We start from the raw sequence: 21,979 nt of genomic DNA, 5'->3' as shown, positions 1-21,979 counted from the left end.
ATATGCACCATTATGCACTGCGGGCGAGGAAGCGGGCGAGGCAAGCGGCTCTCGAAGCTAGACTAGGTAGAGCTGCGAAAGCACGAGCGCGGGGAAACAATTGGGACAAGGTCACAGTCAGCGTGTCGAAGGCGCGCCTGTCTTTCTACGATCAATTCGTCTCGCGGCGCGGTTCGGAAAGAGGGATGATAGCGGCTCGCGTAAAAGTCGCGAAGAGTGGTTCCTCGTAAGAATTCTGATTAATGGTCGGGCTTTAAATGAGATACAGAAATATACGCGGGAAATTTAATAATAGAGAAAACACCCGAGCATTCAGGCAAATTAATAATTTATTTTTTTACCAATTTAAATGAACTAAAACCTGACTAAACTTGATGCAATCGATAATCGGAATGTAAAAAAAGACACTTTATAATAAAGAATTAATAAGAATTAATAACTAAGCAGGAAGTTTGTATTTTTATTTTAAACAAACTTGGCAGACGGACATTATCGCACATTTCTATTACCATTTATTGCAGATACGACGATTACATATGACGATCGCGTTATCGCCGGTCTCGAATATCTCGAGGGATAAAATAAGCGAAATAAATTTTCTCACTTCATTTGCTTTTCTCTCTCATTCGTGGAGTGCGTGCATTCCTGCAAATAGCGAGGTTGTAGCGAGGAAGTGCAGTTACCGTGCTTCCGATATTCAGCGAAACGCAGTTTACACCCGGGACCCTCTTTCCTCCCCGTTACCCGTGAAGTGCCCGCTCGATAAACCGATTCGCGAAATAAAAACAATTACGGATTCGTTTACGGGCGCGACGGCAACCGAGCGGCATATTAAAGAAGTTAATAACCGAGAATGCATTTTAAATACAGAAATTGGTATATAATACATTAATTTATTTTACAGCGGCTTTAAATACGAAAAGAAATTCATCGAGAAGCAGAAACTTTTATTTACGCGGCAATAATTAATTTATCTAACTGATGATATAGGTAATATTCGTTTACAACGAAATCGTCCGGCTTAGATGAATTTTTTTGCCCCGACGGAAGACCGTTTAAGACCGAATGACCGATATTATAATTTGCGCGACTGGAGAAAAATGTTTCAGAGTTCGCGCGGAGGATCGTTGGCTTATCGCGTACCGGCTCAGGTTCGAAAGTGGCATTATTTGCTAATAAATTAATTTGCACGCATACCCACGCCGGAATAATACGCGTTCATCGCTATCCCCCGCCCTCTACGTATGTGCAAGCGCGCTGTTCCGTCTACAGTCTAGCATCACTACTCTCCGGGTGGTGTATTACGATCCCGGATACGGTATCGTTTATGCGCACGTAGCACAGTGCAACACACTGCAACATTGTCGAATCGCCGGCAAGCGGCGGTGGCTAAACGCGCTCCAGTGGTATGTCGGGAATTGCGGTCAATGCACTCGTGGCGTGTGCGCGCACTGCGCCACGATGCATTCGAATAGAGTCGCGCGCGTTACACGCTTACATTCCGCGTCCTAAAATTTCGGGTTTTCTATCTCACGGCCGCCGAGAGAAAAGTATTTTTCATGCTCGTTCTATTCGTAATCGAGTCGACTACATTTATTGTTGGAAGTATCGAACATTTTTCTTGGACGTCTGTTTCTTTTTGAATTGAAAAAGAAATTTTTCTTTATCTGTTTTAGTTGTTGGCAATTATTGTTCTTACTTCCAATAACAGATTTTTGTGTAATTTATTTAATTATGGATTTATTCGAATACTATGTCTTCCCGTCTCTCTTTTTCTCTCTCTGTGCCTTTCTTTCGTATTCCTCATTCGTAATCTGGGGACGACGTGCCCTTAGAAAGGGGATAGGCCCCTTCGACCGTTGCTGCGCCGAGTCTGGACCAAGACGGGATCTTTACTGGCGATCTCAAGGTCAACTAGGTGTCGGCAAAGGTCGAGGGTGAACGATCTTTCAGAGTTTTTCCAACTCGGGGTACCTAATTCAACGCCTAAGTCGATACTCGTAACGTAAAATTGAGGGGTTGTCTCGCTATGTAATTGTGATCGAAATCTTTTCAAGAACTTTAGAAAATTGATTCCGGCTTCACCAGACTCGTTTCGGTAGAGTTTATCGAAATAAAAGATACAAAATCACGATGAATACACGATTCTCCATTATTCATTTACAAATAAAGAAAAAGATAAAGCGCGATTTTGCAAAAATTATATTCGCTTTTTTATTTCCTAATATATGTATACGTAAATTAATATTTTATGGAATAAAAAAATTTATGCACGAAATAAATGACATTTTCTCACGTGCTGTACCATCCATGCAGCGTAAAACTAATATATAAAAAAAACGTATCCCGTTTGCGTTGCATTTGTGACGATAATCGCGGTTTAACTGCCTAAAAATCGCGCCAAAACTTGAACAAGCGAGAGCTAATCGAATCAACCGAGCGTACAACAGAACAAAACGGCGGGACATTCACGTAGTCCGATGACGGAGACTGCGGAGATACGAGGGGCGAGGCGGGATGATATATGCGTCAGGATGAACGAGAGGGAATTCGAGGGATAGCACGATCGACCCAGCGGGGGTGCCGAGGGAGAAAGAGAAAGAGGGAGATTCGTGCCTGTGCCGATCGAAGGACCCGAAATTGGCGGGGGCCAAAAATTAAACGTCTCCTCGCGCCGGGACAGCTTTCTCGGAAGGGTCGGCGTCGGCCGCGACGACGTAACTATTCTGAAACGCGCGGCGGTTAACCGCCAACCGGGTATCCGCCTCCGGAAATACCGGCGGTTCTTCACGATCTACGCCACCGTGGCTAATTTGCAGCGAGTCACGAACCGCCCGAGTCGCCCGAGTTCTCGTTGCGCGCGGGGCGTCGAGGAACTCGTTTGAGAGCCCGCCGATCGCGAGAACGGTCGTTATACGCTATAACAGGAAGGACCGAATGATCAATCCGTCATTAATCCGCGATGAGCTCGCCGGAATAATCGGAGAGAGACCGTGAATCGTAGGGAGTAGCACGCGAAAAGAATAAACCTGCCTTTCTCGCTACATTAATCTCTCGCAGGAGACGCGTTTGTGGAAATGTATCGGAGATGTGAAATAAAAACTTGTTATTGCGTCGCGTGGATCTAGACGCAAATGTCGCGGGACGTCGTAAATGCCCGTGCGGAATTGCAGCACGCGATGGAAAAGTTGCGGAGACCACGATAGCGGGATGATTCGGTCCTCGGGTCGCGACATTTATTTTCTCATTAGAGAAGGAGTTCTCGGCGGGAGAACGAGCGGGGGAAAAAAGAAAGAGCGAAGCATGAGCCCGCGATGCGAAGTCGATCCTTTCGTCCCATAATAATTCTACTTTTGCGGAAAAAAAAAAAAAAAAAAAAAAAAGGGAGGGAAAGAACGGGGGCTGATATGATGAATGATCGGACGCTGGTTCCTAATATAATTCCGCGAAGTGCAGGCGGGAGAGGTGCGTGTCGCTCGGGGCGTTAAATCGAGAGATGGCCGCGTGTGTGCGTATGAATATGTGTATAAATACCGTGCCGACGGACCTTCGATCCGTCCGGAGTTGCCGATAAATCACCAAGGCTTTATTCTGCGCGAATTAAAAGTGCCGATAAAAGCCCGCCGGCAAAGAGCGATTGCGGGAAGTTCTCGCAAAAAGTACTTCGCTCGTGTTACGCGCCCACGATACGTTTTAACGCGGGATTCGCGCATAATTTCGTCGCGGCCGTGCACGTTGTAACGTACCTCGTTAAAATTGAATAAGCCGCGATCCTTATCGCAGGCAAATTTAATGGGATATCGCGATTGATCGTACGATATCACTTGCCGTATTATTGACGGTTCATTTTTCATATGTTAATTTATTGACACAGCTTGATATTATTAGCGCGTGACGTAACTGTGATTAAGTATAATTTAGTTGTTTCTTTTTCGCATCGTAGCTGCAGTCATAATATGGACGATAAAAAAAAAAAAAAGTCGTGAGATAATTTAGTCGAATCGGGGCAGAGATATCTGCATTTTTAATGATAATTAACGTTTCAATAATCAGCTGCTAATGGCCGTAAATCGACGCAGCAATTTTCCGCATTGTATATACTGATAAAGTGCCGTGCAGTCATAGTCGTGTTAACATATCGATACTAAAAATACCTTTTTTTAACATGTTAGAAAGAAGCAATTATAATAAAAAGTTTATATTATAATTTCTTTTTTTTTTTTTTTTTTTTTTACAAAACGTTATCTTACGTCCCATTTACTTTATTTTTTTAATTTAAATCGTCATTAAAAGATAGATATTTTTTTGAATCCCACGTAATGTTTAATAAAAATGTTGAATTCTCGTATCAATAAATTTGATGTTGCGTAGCGAGGAAATTATTAGAGCGGAATGTATAATTATCTCGAAGTCACCACTTCCGTAACCGCTGTGCAAGTCTGACGGGGCTTCGCGCGGACTATTATCTCCGTCTGACGGATTAACTTCTCGAGATCCGCGCGAGTTCTCCGCCCGATAGTGAGGTTCAACGATACCGCGGCGCCGTGACGTATCGGCCCTACAGGACAACTTGCCGCGCCAGCCTCGTCCTTATCTCGGACTCGGCTCCGAAGGGCTCTCCCGCGTCCCGCGGCATTTCTCCCTCAGCCTCACCCAGCCCTCTTCCCCTCGACTCCCTCGCACGTGGATTCGCGGGACGCGCGCTGAAATAACTCGCCGCGACTGCCTCGGCATCGATCGCGATTTAATAATAGCCCCGGCATCGTTCCCGCCGACTATTTTTAGTATTACCCAGTCATCGCGACCTACAGCTGCCACCGCAACGGCACGGTGACTTTCAATGGCACTTCGTTCGCCACGATTTGAACCTCGCGAGGGACGCCTATAATCGCGAGGGCACCAGTTTCAGTATCGAAGTATACTTCTATATTCCGCTCGGGTAATTGAGACACGAACATTAATATCTCGAGGGGGAAAGGGAAATTTGTCCGAGAAAGTATGCTAATTGCAGATAAAATAATAATAGGAATTTGGATAATTAAAGATTGTAACATTTTTACCTATGTTTTAATTATTGGAGAATAAAATAATAAGATTTGACAAGGGATATCTTCCAATTAGCTGAAATATGTAAGATTGTGGTAACGGTAATTTTTTTTATTTTTTTTTTCTCCTCGAGTAAAGACATGATTATGATAATGTGTCTATGAGAGACGCGAGGATATCTGCGAGAGCTTCTTCCGATCGGTGTTCATTGAGATTCCAATCGCGGAAAATTTGATAGATGGCGGAAACGGTGAAAGAGGGAATCGAGGTTCAATCTTGCGAGGACAGAAATGTGACGGGAAATGATCCCAACAGAAAAATCGCAAACAAAAAAGAAAAGGAACGAAACCGTGCTTCGTGTAATCGCATCACTTTTAACGTCCTTAAACTCCAGAGAAAATACCGTCGGGGGTTTTTTTTTTGTAATATTATCTCCGTAATGATTAATAACTGACCGACATATGACACAAAAATTACGTGAAATATTTCGTATTAATATTTTATAGTATAATATTATTAATATTATTTTCCCATGTATCGTGTACAATTTACGTAACGCTGAACATTTTAAAAGAATATTTCTGTGTCGCCGATGTTACAGCCACCACATAGCTAACCAAATAAATATAACTTTCCCGACTGAATTATTATTTTTTTTCCCCCGAGAGATATTAATTCATCCCTGATCGAACGGTCACGTCGAACCTCTTTGCTACGTTGTACCCTTCGAAGGGAGATGCTCGCTTACACGGGGAATGGATACGCGCCTATATATTTCCGTAGGACCGCCGTTTCCTGGCCGAGCGCGACGCCGATAAATCCCACGCTCGGTTTATCGGGTCGACTCTATTGTGTCGCGACTATTCGGTCAGCTGATCGTCCGGTTCGAATGTAGGATAAGCCATACAGTTACTGGCCACTTAACCCTTATTCTCGATTCGTGTACACCTTTGTCGTCGCGAGAGACAGTTAGAGCTATATTTTTTTTTTCTCCCGTCGCATTAAAGATTGCCGAATTGGCAGAGAGTGTGACGCGTGTTCTACACTGCGATTTCTACGTCCTTTGTAAGCGGAAACCGAATACGTCGACAGCATACTGCTCTAAGCGTAATTGGAGAAGTTGTGTACTTTCTAAGATAGTTCAAGAGGTACCGTTTCGAATACTAGGTCCTTTGATGGCAAATATATGAATAAATATGCATATTATTACGAAAGAGATTAGTCCGACAGTTGAAATTTTGCAGGAAAAATTATTTTATCTTAAAAAAGTCGTATTAGATTGAATATAATTTTTTGTTGCCGCTTTTTCGCGATATTAATTAATTCTCTCGCGTGGTTCATTTTGCGTCGCGAAATAAATGTCTCAATTTAATTTTTATTATTATGTTAATTTTAATCATTGCTATTTTGTCGCAAGTTATATATTTTTCCCACCCAAAATGCATTATTAGAAAAATATGTGACTCACCGATTCGATGCGCAGCAGCGGAGTAAAACAGCTGGGCTCCTGTAACATACAAAATTAAAATTTTATTGTAGAGATGCTAGATATATTTTTGACTGTTCAAAAAAAATTATTTGACTCTCTAACTATTTTTTTTTTAATTTTTTTTTATGAATAATTAAAAATAAAGGTATCAATTATTTAAACCACAAAGCTAGTTATTTATGTAAAAAGAAAAACTGATTCTTACCATGAGGTTGCTCCGCTGAAGCAGGATGCCTTTCCGAGGCCTCCTCCTCCTCTCAGTTGTCGGATCCCTCCTTCGATGCACAGGAAACTCGTTGCACCAGTGTTCCTGTAACAAAAATAAAAATTTAATGTAGAAATGCCGGATATATTTTTGACCGCTTAAAAAAAATTATTCACCTCTCTACTAGTCATTAATGTAAAAGAAAAGAAAATAAAAACTGATCCTTACCATGAGGTTCCTCCGACGAAGCAGGATGCCTATCCGAGGCCTCCTCCTCCTCTCAGTTGTCGGATCCCTCCTTCGATGCACAGGAAACTCGCGACACTCCCGGATAAATTAATATCGCGCGACTCAACTATACGGCACTCCCGAAAAAACCGACGAACCGGCTACGGTTCGTTTGTTAAGTACCGGCGACGAGAGTTCTCTAATTCAGCTTCTTCTATCGATTCTTTCTTGAAACGAAGCAACAGATTTGCTTGGTCAAAGTATTCGTCCGTACTCTCCGCGTGAATATTCGGTGCGTATCCAGGCTCTCTATCCGTGTCGTCAGCCATCTTGAGCAAGGTCGGCCCGCGCGCGCGAGTCACGTAGATCATTGACTCCACCGAACTTGCCGTAGGTCGCACGATTGCCATGGGTCACACGCGATACCAACTGCGTGATCGTAACCAGCCATATTGTCGGCCATGTTGAGCAAGGCGACGGTACGCCGCTCGCGAGTCTTGTATGTATATCGTCCTTGTCCTCTACACGATAACACGACCGCGCGCGAGTCATGTATACCCCCCTCGCCCCCTGCCCGCTACGCCTGTGGAATATTCCACTGAATAGGAGACTTAATATCACACGAATTTATCATTACCGAATATGTCGCGATGCCCGTCGGTCAAGTCTCTCTTCGATTAAGCTCCGACTGAGCCGATCGACGAATAACTTACGATGATACGAACGATAATTGTCCACCGCGTGCAGGGATTTCTCGCGCAGTTATATCTTACTTTTAAAGGACAAAAGCTGTTCCCACGCACTTTCCGCGGTTCGGAGGATGTATCAAGGAAGGTAGAATAGCGCCGGGAAGCATCCTCAGTCGTAAAATGTGCGTAATACTTTCGTTAAGACCGGACCATCCTTCCGGCACGTGCTCGCGCTCGAACGTTCGCAGTGGAATGAGGAGTTCCGCTTCCCCCACTCCAGCGTCCCCGTGCGTCTCTCATCTTTACGCAAGCTACCGCGCCGTAAAAGAATTTACTCGCGTTCAGTCAGTCGCTTGAAACTCCGACTGAGCCGATGGACGAATAACTTTCGATGATACGAACGATAATTGTCCGCCGCGTGCAGGGATTTCTCGCGCAGTTATATCTTACTGTTAAAAGATAAAAGCTGTTCCCACGCACTTTCCGTGTTCGGGGGATGGATCGAGGAAGGTAGAATAACGCCGGGATGCATCCTCGGTCGTCAAGTGTGCGTAATACTTTCGTTAAGACCGGACCGTCCTTCCGGCACGTGCTCGTACTCGAACGTTCGCTGTGGAATGAGGAGCGCGGCTTCCCCCACTCCAGCGCCCCCGTGCGTCTCCCACCTTCACGTAGCCTAGCGCGCCGTAAAAGAATTTACTTGCGTTCAATCGGTCGCTCGAGATTTGTTTACTTTACACGTCGTGACCGACACTCTTTCGCACTAAAGTTAAAACGTGTTATAAGTGAATCTATACATCACGTATTATTTTGAATATTATGTTGAATATTCGTTTTAATTTATCGCGAGCTTTCAAGTGATATATGGCTTGCATCACGGTATTTATTTGTAGATTACAAGGTACGTTGATTAGATTGTTAATTATTTTAAATTTAAAATGTATAAATTTGCGTTTCTATATATTTTAACATAGATTTATTATATATATATTTTCTTGTGTAACATTAAACTTCATTAAATTTGCAATGGAACAGAGTTAACATTTTGAATTTATTATATCTCGATTTTCGTTTAATAAAAATATTTTATTCAATAATATTTTTCCATTTTTAATGAAGCTAATGGAGAGCTGCGATTTGCGGAAATATATTGACTACGACTTTATTCTGTTTTCCATTTGATTGTCGATCGAATATCTGGCTCTGTCAGCCGATTCATAATAGGCTCGTGATCAGCAAGACCGAGTCATGCTCGTGAAGTCGTCATTGCCTTTTCCTCCGCCGTTCTCGTGGTTCTCGTCGTCGTTAGCGCGAGAAACACATTAATGTTCCTCCCTTTCTCTGGTCGTTCGTGCCGGGACATTAAACGACCATTAGGACCTCGCCAAAGATCGGAGACCTATGACGACGATTTTCTATCGTTGCGGCTTAATTACTTTCCAATCGTGGCTGTTCTCGCTTAATCGAATCTGGAGTAATCGCGCGTTCGCTCGCATCTACGCAATTTTTTTGCGTAACGCGGTTTTGTTAATTCAAACTGAGAATAACGTCGCTCATTTATTATGTCGAGAGGTCTCGTAGAAATCATTCTCGGTCTTCCACAGTTTTTTTTTTTTTTTTTTTTTTTAAATAATATTCGCTAAATTAATTTGATCTCCGAGTCAATTTAACAGTTCCATTATGGAAAATAATACTTTTAATAAAACGGAAATAGAAGTAAAGTTCGTCGCGATTATTTTAATACTACTTTTGCTGCTGGAAACTGTTGGGGCGTTAATTTTATATTCGAAATTGTTCGCGGCGGCAGTTCAAAACTTTTTGCGCCATACATTCTCCGATGTAATCCTGTCTCGTCATACAATTAATCGGGAAAATATGTTACCTGTCTTGCCGGGACGCGATCCTTCTATCTGCGAGGACCAGGAAGAAGGGTTTTAGTTGCTAGGGGTGGATGGAGCTGCGGGCGAAAAGCGAGAGACGCCTGGGCGCGGAGGGGTAAGTTTCGGGCCGAGGGTTGAAGTTACTAACGACGGCTTTTGTGATCGCGCCACAGGACGGTCGTCGTCGAACGGGGGAATGCCGGGATTAAACGACACGCCAACCCTCCCCCGGGCCGTTTGTCATCCCCCAGCCATCCTGTTTGTATACACGTGCAACCACACGTGCACGCAGGTGCACGCAGGTCGGTGCGTAGTCTGAGCAAATATTTCTCGACGCGATATCAGCGGCCGCTTTTCCGCTTTTTTTTTTTTTTTTATTTGAGATTGCTTATCCGCGATAAATCTTGAGAAACTCGTTTGATAGCCGCAGCTTTCCAGTCCATCTGGATCTATTAACGTTATATTATTAGATATTAAATAATTTTGAACGTCGTTACTGACTCTTTTATCCTTCCGGTTTTAGCGAAGATTTTCATCTCGAATTTATTTTCGAGAGTTTAATCTGAAATTGAATTCTGGTTATAATTTCATATGTCGCGCGCTCCGACGTACGAATATATTATAGACTTTTCGTTTTCCATTTAATTCTGTCACGCGTTGTCACGGGTTGTTTAAACCGGGCTTAAAATTACTTTAAAACTGTGCTGTTCCGACGTTTGAAGTATTAACGACATACTTGTACCAAATAAAAATTCTGTATATTATTCCGATTCATATATAGATATACTTTTTTTTCTTTTAATTATTACGAAGGACAATTTAAAATTACGTTAATAATAGGCAGAATTTTTATATTATATAAATTACATTTTTATATATTTACTAAATTAATTTAAATAGTGCATTTAAATTTTTTATGGAAACTTTGCTTTTGCACTTTTCTGCCTTTATCATATCTGACCTTTCTGATTCATTTTGACAATTTGCGCGGGCCAACAGTTTGACGATTACATTCTAGACAGCGACTTACGGCCAAGCCGGAAAGACAGGTTGAAGATCGCAAGGTCGGTCACTGCACCCGGGAATTGCATACGATGCAATCCGGGTAATCGTTGGCTCGGTGCGTTCAGAGCCGTGCAGAATGCGAAAGAGCGATGCACCGATTGCACGCGAGCGTTTCCGTCCATTGCTTAGTGTTTAGATTTCTCACGTGCAGGTACTCGTCGCAGGAAACGTGTTTACGAATAAACGCGTCGCGTATAATTTTACCGTTCGTTACCAACCCCTTTTTATTCAGCGAGCTTTTATTTCGCTCACGCAAAACGAGTCTAACCGTTCGAAATCAATCCGCGGATATTTCAACAACGTTAATCCTTTAATCAAAGAATAATTAAATCAAAGAAGAAAAATCGACTTTACACCTTCGCCGTGGAGTTCCGATTGAAAGCCGTGCGATTAAAATTTTTTATTATTACCGGTAGGGAAAAAGGGCACCGGATTGCGGCACAGCGCGATTTCGTTCGACTTCTCGGGGATGTAAGTCCCTTGTACCGTATAAAGAAGAGGAAACGTCGACAAACCCGCTTTCCTCTCCTCGTCGCGAAACGAGTAACCCGCTTTACGATTCACGGGACACGGTCGGGAAACGCCGCGGGGCGAAATCTGGGCGACGTCGGAGGGAAGTTTTCCGGCGCTCCTCCTTCCCAGCCGCCCTTCGTCCTCGTTCCACCTCTCGACTCTGCTTTTCCGCGCTTTCCGCCCCCCCCTTCGTGCTCCTTCGCTTTTGCCCATCTCGCCGCTGCTTTATGATCTGTCCGTTTCGCCGAGCACTTCTTCCGGCGTGGCGCGTCCTCGAGAACGTTCTGAATTTCATTGTCATCTCGCGCAACCTGCTGAGCCGTCTCATCGGCGCTTCTTTGAATTCTCCCCCGTTCAGAAACCGACTCGGTCTCTTTCATTTTCGACGCCGAGAGACCTCGCGTCCGTTCGTGATTACTCACTCGCGTTAATTTCGAAATTCAGAAACTTCTCCCGGTTATTCCGAGTATTAATCCCTCCCGATTGATTCCTCGCGATATCTTTAGAGCGGCGCAGTTACTTTTGCAAGCCGACGCCGTATAAATTGACGTCTCGGTTGACGACGAAATTTGTTAGCCGATTTATCTTAAAGTGTCTCCTCCTTTTGAAGAGGAATTTCGATAATATATTGAAATAAACGTTTGAATTTTTTTGCTTGGGAAAAGCAAACGGGAATAAACTTTCCAACACTTTTTCTCTTTAATAGTTTTGCGAACATTATTTTATCGCATCCAGATCATTAAACTGCTTGGTAATAACAATTATTTACTGCTTTATGAAGTCTTCACGAATTTGCATATTTTCGCTTGATAATTAAAATATGCGTTGCAGATTGGCGGTATTTTTAGGCTCGATCGACCGCCGCTATATTTTCTTTGGAATATTCTTGCTTTCCTCAATGACTTGCGCGAATTAAAAATAATCGCTCTTGACGATAAAAGCGTCTCTCTCTTTCTCTCTCCCTCTCTTTTTTTATTTTTTATTTTTTTTACTTCTATGCTTGTGAAGCTCACAATTCAATATTATGCAATTTAATCTACGGCCATGCAAAAATCGTTACGCAAGACTCCGTTCTTCTTTTTCTCCGTTCCTTTCGACGGCTTCTCGACGAGTTTTCCCGGCGGTGGCATACAGAGGCACGAGTTGCTCGAACTTTAATTCGGTCATCCACCTTGTAACGGGTTCTTCGACTCGGCTATAGCTCGAAAACTAACTTCGCTGGTGGAGAGAGACGAGTGCGATTCGGTCGAGATAGCGAACTGTACTCGACAAACAAGACGCGGCCATTAAACTTTCACAGGAGAAATTCGGTTGTCATTAATTCAAATCAATCTTGGGGGACAATTTCCGATTGACCGCGACTAACGTGACGTTTATCGCGCGGCCGAAAAATGTCTCGTAAATAATGCGACAGCAATCACGGATGCGGCGTGTCTCTTTGTGTCTTCTAGCACGAGAGCGCGAGTTAACGTTCGGCCGAGAAATTATTTGTGCAACATCGGGAGCTCGAGATAGCGCCGGGCGAAGTAAAGACGGTGGAAAATTCTGCGAAACTTTACACCGATTAAAATTTAATTTAAAGCTTAATTATAATCGGAATATCGCGTACAAAAATCTGATCAGTTGGCGAAAGTATTTCACGACTAATATTACATAATTGTAACCGATTGAGTTTAATGGTTTGTTCGAACGAGATTAAATTAACAGTTGATTGTTCTGGAGCTCGCGTAAGCACTGCGAGTCGTGCCACTTCGTGCTCATGTAGCGAATAATACGCGTTCAGTTGCGGAGAAATCACGAACGGAATGCCGCGTGTCGATATTCGCCGGTCTCTGCGAAGCGAATCGACTCGATTCGCGTAGCTCGCCGTTTCTTCGTCGGCTTTAAGGCATGGAGAGAAAAAAAAAACGGGGGGGGGGGAAAAGATTTCACATGAAAAAATCTCAGGATTCGATCGAATAAATGCGAAGTTGGTGTTACGGTACGTTATCGCGTAGCTAAACCACCAACGCCTGGTCCGAGCTTGCGTCGCCGCTCGCGCCGTACGTTTCAATGAATTTATTCGCGCGATAATAATTTCGCATATATAAATCCCGCGTGTAAACTCACCGTTGTCCCGCGCGACAATGAGCCACGCAAGTTATTGCATTTCGCAACGATCCCACGTCTAACGATCGCCGCTTCTTGTCTGTTTCGAGTAACTTGACGGAAAATTATGAGATGGCCGCGGTAACGCAGGGCTTCTGACTTACTCTATAGGTACAGTTTATTATTAGTCGTAAAGAGCAGACACGACGAGGTTTCCTTTATACGGTACCCCGGCCACGGGTACACTCGTAGTATATCGGCTGTATTAACTTGCGACTACGTGCTCGCCGACCGTTACAGCGCGGATACGGCGAGCCTTGAAACACGCGCGCGCTTCTCTACCCTTTGCCCTACTTATGAAACCTCGTTAAACACAAAATTGTGCGACGTATGTACCGCGCGATTGCAACTTTCGTTACGAAAGAATTTCATTATTCGATGAAAAAATTCCCACGGGCCCACGTTTATTAATTCCATTACTGCAAACTATTTTGCATTTCGTTAAAAAGAATTTTATTAATTTAATTTTCATTATTTTAAAGCGGTACGATTAATCGCAGTAATTTTGATTGGCCACTCGTTTTAATAACTTTGAGAACAGTATTACGATCGACCGCCGCAATCGTCCGCGAGTTAAGAGTACAACATTGCTGCTTTCTTCGGGATTCAATTCTTTTCTCCCGGTGGATTTGTCGTGATTTTATTTATCGAAATTGTCACCTCGTGCGTGGTTTGGGAATTGAAAAAAAAAAAAAAAAGATGGGGGGTAGCTTAGCTTCGCGACAGCATTATTCAAGATCACGGAAATTACTAAGGAGCTTAATGAATTTCGTTTTTCAATCTCGCGTTGTGTGCCAAGCTGCCCGATCGTTTTATGCTAATAAACCGCTGCAAAACGGGGCGAGGTGGAGTGACATTGATTCGAGAAGTGGTGCGCGCTTCTCGACGGAGCGCGCGCTGGATATATAGACCTTTCTCGTAAGGTAATTCGGTATGCGAGGTTATCGCGGCATCTCCATATTCCCGGAGCTTGCCGGAGAATGCTGCCGGGCTCTCTCCTTCTCCGTGATATACGATCGAACCTTACGGTTTTCTTGCGGACCCGGCGAGACAAACGAGCTCGCCGCCGCCGTGGAAAGAAAGCCAGGAAGGTATGCAAATCGGGAAAACGGCTTGCGGGAGATGGATTAGCCGGATATCGGAAGGACTAATGGATATTAGAACACTGAGCACTGGGAGATTACTTCGCGTCCCTCCTCCCGGCGCGGCCGCATCTCGACCTCGTCCCGCGTGATTAACTCGCTCGCGGAAGCTGTCCGCTTTAATGACTTATCTCTGGACGCGTTGTAGACCAGCTCCGCGGAAGAAGGAAAAGACGGCGTCGGGCCGGAAAAATTGATGCAAGTTTCATCGAATTAAATATCCTCTCGCTCGTCACAATCGTAAGGATAATCAATCGCATTGCGCTTGATAAAAACGTACGCGCGGAAAGATGATCTCGCACGTGATGCGCTCTATATGAATGAGGGAGCTCGTGGCCCTGCTTGGCGCCTTTTATTTCCCTCGCGATCTGCCGCGCGTAAGTGGAATGCCTAACGTATCGGACGCACGTGCATCTCGCGATACTTCCCATTCACGTATGAACCGCCGGCGGAAAGCGGAGCCGACGGCGGGGCGTCAAGTGGGAGAAGACATTGTGCCGGGACGCGGCCTTGGGATCTAATTATTCGAGACGATATCTGCGCCGTTTCCACGCGACGACGTGGGAGTTACACGCGGCAGGAAATTAGATAAGAGCGCTTCGCGGCCGACGGCTCCTTCTTTTTCAGACAGATGTTGCGCGCCTTTCGACTCGGGCGAATTCCGCGTCAGCTGGACGCGGAAGAAATATCGCCGCGCAATAACGGTGTCGCAACTGCAACAATCCTGCCTGTTCAAACGAATTGTGTGTTATATTGGAGACCTTGCCGGCGAAACGTAGATATTGCGAGTCATTGCCGAGAATGCTTCGCGATGCGATTCCTCGTGCTAATTAATGCGTTGACTTGAGACTCGAACGCGTGAAGCCTGGCTCGATTTATTAAACGCAAAGCGAAGACAGTGGCTAAACGCCGGGAAACGAGGCAGAAAACCGGTTTAATGAAAGCGCATTAATTGTCGGCTAAATTTTTTTGTTTTTTTTTTTTAACACGTTCAAGTTTAGTGTGTGTAAGTGCTGATTAACTTACCAATTTGTTTTATTCTTTGTTGCTGGCTCGAGCGTTTAAAAGGACATCAATACATTTTAAATTCTTGTTATCGTAAATCTGTAAGTGCATTTTCACCAAATATAGCCATTTTTCGAGTAATCTAATATTCGCTCCACAATTTCGATCAGTAATAATCGTAAATTCGCTCGGTGGTTCATACATCGAATCTCTCTCCTTCTCTCTCTCTCTCTCTTTCTCTTCCCGTTTCCATAATGGGTCTTCTCCGTTCGCGAAGTTCGCCCAGTCAGCGAATGGAATGTTGACCCGCGAATATTCGGATGATTGCACCATCAATTGGCCACTTTGGTGCATCGCCAGCAAGACGTTTCGATCTTCCCGTTTCTCATCGCCGCGGCAGATACCGCCAGATGCTTTCCTCGAGTCCGAAGCCGATCTTTTTTTTTTTTCGAGGTGTAGGATCGATAATTTCTGAATATCTGATGCCGCGAGTGCGGACACGGTTACAGCTTGGCTAATTGAATGCCTCGAAGAAGTTAAATGGACAATACGTGCCACACGGTTTACGCCGTTGCTTGTTAACGTCGCGCGGGCGACGGTCTCCTCCCGCTTTACCTTTTCCCCGTGCGTTACAGCAGCCGAGTTTTACGCTGCTCCATTTCGCCTTAATTCCATTTAACTACTCCCAGTCTCTTGCGAGGGCGAGGTCGTGGCCGTGGAAAAGGAACGTTCGTTACGGAAGGACGGGCGCGAGAGAGCTGGCGCAACGCGAAACTAGATCTCGAAGTGGCAATGTCACCGCCGCGTGCCGTTCGCCGGTTACGCTGTTAAATATGTTGATATTAAAAATCCTAAATATCCCTTGCGGATGCGTAATTCAGAAAAAAACGCGCGTTGATTAAAAAAAAAAATAACTTGTCACGTTTTTTGCAAGTTGAAGATAATAACGCAAGTTTTTTTGTTTCTTTTTTTTTTTTTTACAACAAGCGGACTAGTAATTACAAAACGGATTACTCTAAAGCTTAAATTCTTGCAGCTGTTACTAGTGCGAGTTTATTGAAGTTTTTTTTTCACAGCGTATTTGATAACGTATTCCGTTGCAGCTCGCGATTATTTAATAGCCGCAAGCTCGCGCGATTGGCGGTATTAATTCATTAGCTGCGACAGGTGATTCGAGATCGTTATTATTGGGGTTACGCGGCCGACGCTCTTTGTTGGCGAAGCCACGGTCATTTGTAATCCGTGACATTTGTATACCGAGTCGCTCGTTGAACCGAAGTTGCAAGCGCTGGCGTTCGTCGCACGGAAATTCCGAGACCGTTTTATTTCACTTTGGTTACCCGCAATTTTCCAACGAGAGCCGCCAAATGAATGGAGCAGCGACTTGGATCGTGCTTGCCACGCAGCGGTTACCTTCATCCTCGTATTCTCCCGTTTTCGTTAAATTAATTCGCTGGCGCACAACGTCGCGATGCAAAATTCTATGTACGTCATAACTGCGCTGTATATTATATTTTATCGAGAATCGTGAAAACATAACTGCAATTAAACATCGCAATTTACGAATTTTAATCGTGAGTATCTTGATGATCCAAAATGAGGATTGAAGAGTTTGACGAAATTAGAAAGAATAACAAGAATTAATGCTTTTGTATTTAATTTGTGGAGTTAATTTCTCTGAAAATTTTCCCGGGAAGGTCCTTCGAGCTTTCAGACTCGGTTCCGGAATTATCCTTTATTCTCACGAGTAAATGATCGACAAATTCACCGCGGTCGAGAAAACGCGACGTGAATACCGACACTCGGCGATCGCGTCCGGCTCTCTCAACCTCTTTTATTCATAACGGTACAGTTATGTTGTTCCGAACGGTGGTAAGAAACTGTGCAGCTGCAGTTTCGTACTTCGTCGACGTTGAATCGTTCCTTCGTCCCTTCGGTGCCCGGCGTCGCAGAGAATCGGCAATCCGCGAATTCTTGAGAATCTCCCACGCCGCCGCTCTCGGACTGCTCTCCTTTCTTCCTCCCCAATTTTTGCCAAGTAGGTCGCGAACTGCGGACTTAATTACACGTTCGTGCGACTTGTCGCCGAAAATATTCCCCGGCTTGTTCGAATTTTTTCTGTTTACGGAGCTTTCTCGTTTAATCCCCGCTCGCGGATTAATCGCTTATGTAAGTGGGCTTTGCGTTTCCATTCAAGAGAAAATTTATTTTCGTGCCGAGATCCAGATGCACTGTATAAAAACAGTTATATGTAAATTGGCAATGTAATTTTTTTTTTTTTTTTACCGTGCACGGACAATGTAAAATTATGTTTCGTGCGATCGACAATAGTAGCGTTCTCGACGGTAATTTTTTGAATCGGTGGCCGTGCTTTTGTGCGTTATCAAACGTCCGCAAAAACACAACTGAAAATTCGGTACAATCGGTCTGTAACTCGCCACCTTTGTGGCAGCATCCACTGCTCGATGTGACAAGCTTGCACAAGCTCGAGTGGTGGTCCTGTTACGCGGTAATGCCAAGTGGAACCACGCCGTTCCTCTTTCCCGTTTCCCCATTTCTCTCTTTTTGTTGGGACTCTTCACGAATGAAAAAATCATAAGCGCCGTTTTTTCGTCACTTTCGCGGCGTGTTTAATTCTGCGCTCAGCTTTTGGACGATTTTTTTTTTCCCCGAGCCGCTTTTTTTTTTAGGAACAAAGCACGCGCTGTACCTCTCAGCCACTCACGCAGATTTTTCCTCTCCTGCCCTTTGTAACGTCACGATCGACATACTGTCGTTTTATTTTTTTTTGTCCGAGATTTTTTTTTTTTTTTTTTTTAATAAATTCAACGTTTAGGAATTTTTCCATCTTTCATCTGTTTTCGTGGAGAATTAAACGCGTCTCGGTGAAACAGAATTGTTCAAAGTAGAGGCAGTTCTTTATTTTTAAAAATATTGTTTTATGTATTATAAGTAATTTGAAATTTTAATTAATAATGATCAGGATGTTTAATAATTTTTTTTTATATTAGAATTTATTATATCTTAGTAATCTTTAAGAGGATTTTGTTTAAAAATAACAAATAAAAAGTAATGAAAGTATCTCACTTTAAACAAATCTTTACTAAAATAAAAAAAAAGGAATAAAAAAATTGCAAAGAAAGTTTTAGCTTTTCGAGATAGCGATATTGCGGCCAACCGTTGCGCTACGGGCGCTACGTAAAATTCATATTATCACCGCAGTGGTAAACTACGAAAAACTGGAAAACCATGTGAATTCACTGCCGAAAGCGGAGTACCTCGGAATATATCCTGAAAAATATTTCAGTGGAACGTGCAACACGTGCTACCTCGTTCGCTCGTGCGCTCCAACTTCCGGAATGTCCTTGCGCTACTTGGAGCTTTGACAAAGCTCTCGTTGGCACTCGATCGTGTTTAAATCCTCATGTCAGCAGTTAAGGTGTTATATTTCAACGATCAAAAGCGTGTTACGCTTTTGTGCCGCGATGCTTTTGCAATAAAGTGTCGAGTTAAAAGATCAATTTTGTCAGTAAATAGCAAATAATGAGTAAGCAAACTAATATCAAGAAAAAAAAAGAACTGGTAAGCGCGATCAAGAATTTCCACTGTAAAAAAAAATATACGTAAACTGCGCTATGATATTTATATTAAACGTAACTTTTATATTCGCGTAACTAATAACAAAATTTTTTAAAGTTCATCGATTTTCTTTTTAACATCGTACGATTCCGGTTATCGACAAAAATCTCATGCGGGTCTTTTATTTGAAAAAATATACGCTTGGCGGACTTGCGTCTTTTTCTCTTCGCGTTACGCGTGTGCCGCGAATTTACGCCTCGACGAATTCACGACTCGTTAAGAACCGCGTCTGCAATTACTCCATTTCACGGGACACCGTTGTTTTCCCCTTATTGAAGCGAATTCGTGGGCACGTTCGCGCGATTGGCAGGGGACGAGGAGCTCGTTAAACAAACTGCACCGGACTGCATCGAAGCCACCAGCTATTACCCGAGAAGTGCTAACACGCGGACATAACGAGTTGCTAACTGTAGAGATTTATGGAGAAGCGTACTGTTGTTTTGACGGTATATCACGGACTGTCGCTTTGCAAGACGAGGTCGGTGCGATTTCTTAACGCGGAAAATGTGTCATAATACTGTCCCGAAAATTATTCGTGTTCAAGTAGCGTTCAAATATTATTATTAATAAATCGTGCTTCGTCATATTAATATGTAACGGACCGTGATCAGATTTTACAGTTCTTTTTGTTGTGCGCAGAAAATTTCAGCACAAAGCTCACCCTTTAAATACTCTCCGCAGGATGTTAATTTATCAGGAGGAATTCACATGTTCGGGCGGTTGGCAGGGGTCGATATTTCGTTAAACATTCCTAAGTTCTTTCAAAAAGAATGCACATATTACATATTTGTGCACGCCAAATACACGGGCGCGTCGAGCGGACTGAAAATTTTGCGAGTCGGTGAATTTTCGCCGAATGTATTTCATCCAGTGGTCGTTTAATCGGTTTCTTAATTTTTTTTTCCACGACTTCTCCAAATAACGCAATGGAGAAAACAAAGAGTTTGATAAGGCCTATCAAGATAAGTTCGAATAACGAAGAAGAAAGACGGAGAAGCTGGATTCACTTAGCGATAATTTCTCGAAAAGTCTCTTACCTTTGCCTTCGTCGTGAAATTGCAGAAGAGAACGAGGAAATAATCCTTCCTCTTCCCGGAGTTCCTTATGACGCTTTGCGGCTCCGTCGTGAGTTACGCAGCCGGTTATGTATGCCTCGCAGCTCCCCTTTAGCTTCCTTGACCTCGTTACGTCTTGCTGCTTGAATACTCGGCCAAGATACTGCGCCTGTACATCGGAACATAATCATTCTTTGTTACATTACTTATCTCGCGCCGGGAGCAACGTAATCGCGAAGAGTTACAAGATGTCGACAGATTCACGGGTCATAAAAATCAGTGACATTACGAATCTCCTTCTCCGTAACTAACGCAAGAGCATCCACGATGTGAAATTATAATTTAAATAGTTGAGAAACCTGGGGGGATAGGCTCTGTGCGCTGTATATCGCGTTGATTTAAATGCCGGCGTCCGATTAAATACTAATGATAGCGATACTGCGAAAGAAACATTCTGAATTATTTAATGAAAAGACTCGATCTATCTTGACATAAAATTACTCGGTTATTCCATTTACATCGAAACCGGGAAATAAAGAGATGAAATTCTCGGCGCTGATAGCGAGGCGAGAGTAAGACGTGAAATACGGACCCCGAGGGGTTAAAGGTGCAGCGTTTTAAATCGGCTTAATGGTCAATGAAGTCGGAAAGTACGATTCGGAAAACGAGGTCAAGGGATAACTCGGAAAGGGGGGGAAGGAAAAAAAAAAAAAAGGGAACTGTTGGCGAGCCAAGAGTGTACTCGTATTCGAGGCGGAGGCCCGGAACGAAACGAAATTACGATTCCGGTTTCGGTTCTGCTTTAATGAAATATTTAATAAGCATTCTGGTCCCAGTTTCGGTTCCTCAATAAATGGGGAACGCCGATAGTACTTATACCGCGACTTTTCTCGGTCACGATTCCGACATTTCTGAAACTATTGTTCTCATAATTTCTGTTCGCTGCGCGTATTACTTTTTTATTAACAATTACATTTTTAGAAGGGCGGTTATTCGGGAGGGAACGGCCAACTATACCGGGCGTCGTAATTCTCGAGATGGCGAGAGTTGGCGTATCCTGGAATTTCGCGGAAATTCTCTCTCGTAAACGGAATCGGAAGTTATCGCGATAATACGTATACGTTACATCGGAATCGTAAACCTGGGGCGAATTGAACTACGCCCGTAAAATTTTTATTGGTTAGCGTGCAGCGTGGTAGCGGAATATACTTTTTGTTTTCACGGCGTTTCGATAAACGTTATCAAACATACAAGACCGTAAAAAGCATAATCTTACTTTTCATCGTCGGTGCCAGTTAAATATCGACTGTATAATTCTAATTCTCTATTTTAGTGTTTATACATTTCTCACGTTTCCTTTTTTTTGTATTCGTTCGCTAAGTGATTGACGTAATACACTGTAAAAAAAAAAAATAAAAAAAGAAAAAAGGAAAAAAAATTAATAGTGAAAATTTGACCAACATTATTTAAGTGAATTTGTTAAATTTACAGTGTGTAATATTTAGCTGGTCACTGATTCGACTGGAAACCTACGATTTTTCGGTCGTGATTCAAGATTTGCATCGGGCGAAGCGGTTTAGATCGGGTTACGAGCTAATCGCACCGATTGAGACAAGTTCGCGACGTCGTGAACGATTTCGTTGGTCTTGCCGGATTCTAAGCGAGAGAAGCAGAGACGCGCCTGCGGTGTCGTGGCCGTCGTTTAAGCCGCGGCTTAACTCGGCTTAAGGCATTGCGCTCTGTCCCTCTCTCCTTTTGCGAGGACCACCGGCTCTCCTTTTCGCGCTTCCGCCTCGTTCCGCCCTGGTGCGCGGCTTTTAATCGAGCGCCGGTGGATTATCTCGACATCGAATCTACGGTCAACCTGCAAACCAC

At 43.6% G+C, this 21,979-nt stretch overlaps 2 protein-coding genes across 6 annotated transcripts in view; one reads left to right on the top strand and one right to left on the bottom strand.

Moving 5' to 3' along the window:
* The window catches only part of LOC139101479 (uncharacterized), a 53,895-nt gene extending 44,529 nt beyond the window's left edge, over positions 1 to 9,366 (bottom strand). The window contains exons 1-3 of the mRNA XM_070654639.1: positions 6,969 to 9,366; positions 6,741 to 6,845; positions 6,515 to 6,553 (exon numbers count right to left, since the gene is read on the bottom strand). Of these exons, the coding sequence (XP_070510740.1) occupies positions 6,515 to 6,553; positions 6,741 to 6,845; positions 6,969 to 6,971 (147 nt within the window). The 5' untranslated portion in view covers positions 6,972 to 9,366. The remainder of the gene's footprint in view (positions 1 to 6,514; positions 6,554 to 6,740; positions 6,846 to 6,968) is intronic.
* Positions 1 to 21,979, top strand: part of LOC139101155 (uncharacterized) — a 166,145-nt gene that overhangs the window by 127,801 nt on the left and 16,365 nt on the right. The gene's annotated exons all lie outside the window — the stretch shown is intronic.

This window comes from Cardiocondyla obscurior, linkage group LG01, assembly GCF_019399895.1.
Source record: "Cardiocondyla obscurior isolate alpha-2009 linkage group LG01, Cobs3.1, whole genome shotgun sequence".
In the NCBI taxonomy this organism is placed as follows: domain Eukaryota; kingdom Metazoa; phylum Arthropoda; class Insecta; order Hymenoptera; family Formicidae; genus Cardiocondyla; species Cardiocondyla obscurior.
This window is presented reverse-complemented; position numbering and strand designations above follow the sequence as displayed.